The sequence below is a fragment of the Quercus lobata genome, chromosome 6 (genome assembly GCF_001633185.2).
Source record: "Quercus lobata isolate SW786 chromosome 6, ValleyOak3.0 Primary Assembly, whole genome shotgun sequence".
NCBI classification, from domain to species: Eukaryota; Viridiplantae; Streptophyta; class Magnoliopsida; order Fagales; family Fagaceae; genus Quercus; species Quercus lobata.
Genome location: NC_044909.1, coordinates 9,452,664 through 9,457,850, shown reverse-complemented (window position 1 = coordinate 9,457,850; position 5,187 = coordinate 9,452,664). Strand labels below are relative to the sequence as shown.

At 29.6% G+C, this 5,187-nt stretch overlaps 1 protein-coding gene across 1 annotated transcript; it reads right to left on the bottom strand.

Annotated features, from left to right (window-relative positions):
• Positions 1-1,395: 1,395 nt before the first annotated feature.
• On the bottom strand, positions 1,396-3,640 carry LOC115950735 (desiccation-related protein PCC13-62-like). Its single transcript, XM_031067970.1, has 3 exons — positions 3,321-3,640; positions 2,809-3,034; positions 1,396-1,800 (listed from the first exon to the last, which is right to left on the bottom strand). Exons 1-3 carry the CDS (start codon positions 3,638-3,640, stop codon positions 1,429-1,431), a joined length of 918 nt encoding a protein of 305 aa, XP_030923830.1. The 3' UTR covers positions 1,396-1,428.
• Positions 3,641-5,187: the final 1,547 nt, after the last annotated feature.

Sequence of the window (5,187 nt, the reverse complement as noted above, 5' to 3'; positions counted from 1 at the left end):
ATGTGTGCTTGCAAGGGATACATACCTAAATAGTTCTTGCGGTAGAAATAAAAGCCTTATCTTTGAGATAAAGAACTGATGTAAACAAACTAACCTTACATAAAACAAATTAAAAAAAAAAAAAAACATAAAACTGTTGTCACGGGAAATTCAGCCACATAGTAGTAATATATAAATCTCTTAAAACCTAAACCTAAACGTAAGGACTAAATATTTATGCGCCTTCTCTTGCTTTCCTGATGTATTTGGTTAAAAACATAAAACTGATGTTACGGGAAATTTAGCCACATAGTAGTAATATATAAATCTCTTAAAACCTAAACCTAAACGTAAGGACTAAATATATAAATAAACTAACCTTACAAAAGCTGAACTTTATAATCTAAAATCTATACCGTGAGTTGTAGATCTTGAATGCTATACCGTGCGTTTAGGGCTTCTTACATCTGGAGAGAGAGAGAGAGTTTGCAGAAATCAAAGAAAATCTCTCTATAACTTAAGAAACACAATATAATAAAATCAAAGAGATAAAATTTTCAGAGGACAAAATATTATAGATAATTTAAAAGAATTTTGGTTTAATTCTTGAACACCATAACTCCATAAAATTCATACTAATAATAGTATTTTATGATAGCGCAGTTAGAATTTTGGTGGAAAATTGTGGTGCCAGCAAAGGTTTCGGTTTTATATATATATATAGATGAGTATTCAATGGTGAACAAAGTACTATGTATTAATTAATATATAAACAAAACTAACCTTACAAAAGCTGAACTTTATAAGCTAAAATCTATACCGTGCATTGTAGATCTTGAATGCTTTAGGGCTTCCTACGTCTGGAGAGAGAGAGTTTACAGAAACCGTGATTTTATATTTCTTAACTTGAGAGAGAGGGGTAAGGTTGCTAGGGTTTTGTAGATCTTGAATGCTTTAGGGCTTCCTACGTCTAGAGAGAGAGAGAGTTTGCAGAAACCGTGGCTTTATATTTCTTAACTTGAGAGAGGGATAAGGTTGCTAGGGTTTTGAGAAGTTATAATTTTTATTTATTTTTTATTTTTTAAATATTATACTGACGTGGAAAATTGTGGTGCCAGCAAAGGTTTCGGTTTTATATATATATATATATATATATATATATATAGATTATCTATAGAATCAATGATATATTTCATATTATACATATGATATACTACTACACGGCACTTTTTAATCATTTTTAGAAAGAAACATAACGGGTGATGGTTAGTTTAGTTGGCTATATATAGACTAAATACAAACGAAATGAGTGGTTAGTTTATTTGTCTATAAACAAAACATAGGAGGAACGTGGTTTTATTCATTATAAATGCAACGGGCACATAGCTTAAACAATGAACTAGAAAACACCGAAGCTTGGTTTCTTGTAATAAAGTTGTGTGCATCTAATTAATTTAGATGAGATTTGGCAATGCGACCATTGCCTCCTTTTGGATAGAATCCACCGGGTTTTTTCTCATCACCAGAGCCATACACAATCCTCAATATCTCTTCCGCGGTCCTGTCAAATGCAACAGAGTCTATATTTCCAGCAAGCACGTTTCCATTGATCTTTCCCTCAGCACCTTCAGGTATAGGAACCACAAGGCCTTCATCTTTGTGACCTTGATGTCCAAGCCTATCTCTTAGTTCTGAAAAGCGATTTGTAAACTCTCCCACAGTTATTCCATATGGTGACACTATCTCCTTTGCATGCTCATATAGGTATGCTCGAATAACAGCATCTTGGCCTGATTCCACGCCTAAAAGGCCTGCAACAAGCTGAACATATACAAGTCCACATTGTTAGAATAATGGTTCGATAATTTTTGGACAAGTAGTAATTTATTATAATATTAAAGTAAGTGTTGTGAATGTACTCTTGTTTCCATGCTCTATCGATCTACTTCTCAAATAATAAAAAGGGTTGGGTTTACATTAAATTTGGTGTAACTTTTATCAACGTTACACTACTCAATAACTATATATATTAAATGTAAATTTTGAAAAATCCACTGTTTAATAACTTGAATTACATTGTCTCTTTTTATCTTATATGTATGCAAAACATAAAGATGATCAGAGATTAATTATCATCTCATTTATGAAATGCTTAAAATTCAATTTTTTTTTTTAACTTCAAAAATAGTTTGAAAAAAAATGATACTGCTAATTAAAAAGTAAATTATATCTAGTTGATACCAAATTTGGCTTGTACGTTAAAAATATAGAAAACATATATTATTCAATGGCTTGTACGTTAAAAATATAGAAAACATATATTATTCAATGATAGGATTTTTAAAATTTTAATATAATAAAAAAATTATTAGGAGAGTTATATGAAGTATAACTTGATTATGGACCATTAAAAGAATTACAAATTTCATTTGTCAAGCTTTATTACTGTTTGTGTGTTCTAATAAGTATTACTGTTTCCTAAAAAAAAAAAAAAGTGATGTTTATGCCACATTAGTTGTGTGTGTTAGAGTTTCAGTCCTTATAATCCTAGGCTACTACTACAAAGATTAAGCCATTTTGTAGTAGTACTTTATTTATGTAATATATTATAAGCATATTTAAAGATAAGTATTACTGTATCCTCCAAAAAAAAAAAAAACAAAACCTTTATCATTTCTTAGCATAAAAAAATAGTTTATTCTTCAAAAAAAAATGGTAGTATATAACTGTGTATATATATATACACACACATGCGCATAGAAGCAATAGATTATTGATACTATCTATTTTGTAGAACATTACTATGGATCAAGTTTAAATCTTGATTACCCTTCTAGAACTAGGGGCTTTGAGTTTTGGAATTGTTCCAACATAGCCAGTAAGTCCAACATAAGGAATAAGGTAAGATGCAAGGAGGAAGTGAACTCCACTGTAATAAGGATCAAAAGGTGGGGACAACTTTTTCCCTATTGCAGCATCAACTGTTTTTGCAAATGATTCTTTACTTAAATCTAATAATGGTCTTGGAAATCCTTTAACGACTTTTTGAATGGCCCTGCATCAAGAATTTAGTAGTTAGTACCATGATAACTTTGATTATCAAAAAAGTACCATGACAATTGTTTTTTAAAATTTATAGCTATGATAGGATTTAAAATCTATAGTATCTACATTATGATAATTATGATAGTTGTTTATCATTATGTTAAGATATCAATGTGCTTCTATTCAAAATAGGTGGTATTCAAACCCAATTCCCTTATTTGAGGCCGAAAATAGTTATCAATCAAACTAACAGTAACCCATTAGCCATTAAACCCAAAAGAAATTAAAAGAGAAACCTCAAGTGTCCAACTTCTTGGTAAGCAAATTGCAGGATAACATCTTGGGTAAAATGATCTAAATTTGCCTTTTTAGCACCAAGGGGTGTTGGGCCTCCCTTGGTTAGATTTGGAGCAACTTTATCTAAGCCATAACCCAAAGCGCCATACAAAAAGAATTCAGCTTCAAAGAATTCTAAATTTAGAGGAAATTCCAAAAGATCCACGTCTGCTTTTGCAAAACGTATATGGGTGAATTCAGAAGAATAAATTTTGGGGAGGAAGAAGAGGGAGATTAGTAAAGTGCTGATGGTGGCTGTGCTAGTAGCAGTTAGCGCCATCGTTTTTTTTTTTTTTTTTTGGGAAGGCTATTTTTGCTAGCTAGTAGATATGTTTTTTTTTTTTTTTTTCTTTTGTTTTTTTGATGCTAATGTTTGTATTTATATATAATCTCTAGATAGTTATATTTAGCAAAATTCCACATGGCTAAGTAATATTATTGCTTATATTTAGAATAATTCTACATGGCTATCTTGCATCATGCTAAGTTAGATTGATGCTGATCATGCTATTGTTTATATTTAGAATAATATGACATTGTCTTTGCATGGTTAGGTGACTGTTGAATGGGGGGTGATTTGAAAAGGTAAAACTAATTCTGTATTATTTGAGTTGTGAACTTATGATTTATTGATGCTAATGTGGACTTTGTAAGAATCAACTCTAAAAGTTAAATCAGCCCTTGCATCATATATAAAAAATACATAATTTCATAAAGGACATGTATATTCTAGATGCAAATCCTATTAGTAGTAATCTGTTAAAAAAAGAGAGAAAGATGAATTCAAATCCTATTAGTAACAATTTGTTAAAAAAGAGAGAGAGAGGGAGAGAAAAAGATGGATTCAAATCCTATCAGTAACAATTTGTTAAAAAATAAAGAAAAAGATGGATTCAAATTCTATCAGTAACAATTAGTAACTTTCAGGTTCCATACATGATTTGATGGAACAAGTAGGTTCTCCCTTACAGTATAAGTCTAATAATAACCAATTCTACCATATTCAATCAAACCTACTAGATAATAGATTTTGATCTTTTATTTTATTGTTAATTTATGATTTCTTTTAAATGGAACTTAATGGACTTTAGAAATTTGTTCCCATCTTATTGGGACTTAGAGAAATGGACTTTAGAAATAAAAATTCTTAATAATGTAGTATCAGATACAAATAGTTTCTCAAAAAAAAAAAAAGATACAGATATACAATGGGAGTGTAATTGAGCCCTAGGTAAAGGCTTTATAATAATGTGAGAAAAAAAAGAGAGGAAGCGATCGACTCCTAAGGTAACGCTCCATTTATAAATTATAAGCTCGAAAGCCTCGAATATATATTTTGTTATAAAGAATGTAATTACTAATTAGGCATTTGTAATTAATTAATTTATAACTCAAATGACGGAACAAGGAGAATACAAAATGCAGTCCGCTGCTAATGCAATTACTGGTAGTGTTTGTCTTTTCTTTTTTTCTTTTTTCTTTTTTTTTTTTAATAATTATTTCCTTCTCTCTATTAATCTTTGTCTGTATTTTATTTTCTTAGCAAAAACATACAAGCAGTTAAAAGTAATTTAGTTTATTAACTAAACAAACAAACTTTTTTTTTTTTTTTGGATACAAAACAAACATTAAAGGTTGAGAAGAAGGCCAAAAGTTTCAAATCTAGTCTTATTTATGTAAAAAAAAAAAAAAAAAAAACAAACAAAGGTGAATTCATCAATGAAACAATCATAGTCCTGTTAGTTGTGGCTGTTAAGAGAAAATTTTTCCTTTCAATTAGGACTTAGAATTTTTGTTTTTATTTTATGGGAATTAGGACTTAGAATT

What these genes read in the sequence shown, in the direction of transcription:
- LOC115950735 (XM_031067970.1), bottom strand. Translation starts at nt 3,640, where the DNA reads ATGGCGCTAACTGCTACTAGCACAGCCACCATCAGCACTTTACTAATC. An exon ending in CAAGAAGTTGGACACTTGAG is followed by an intron (nt 3,035 to 3,320) that starts GTTTCTCTTTTA and finishes TTCTTGATGCAG; the next exon opens with GGCCATTCAAAAAGTCGTTA. An exon ending in AAGCCCCTAGTTCTAGAAGG is followed by an intron (nt 1,801 to 2,808) that starts GTAATCAAGATT and finishes GTATATGTTCAG; the next exon opens with CTTGTTGCAGGCCTTTTAGG.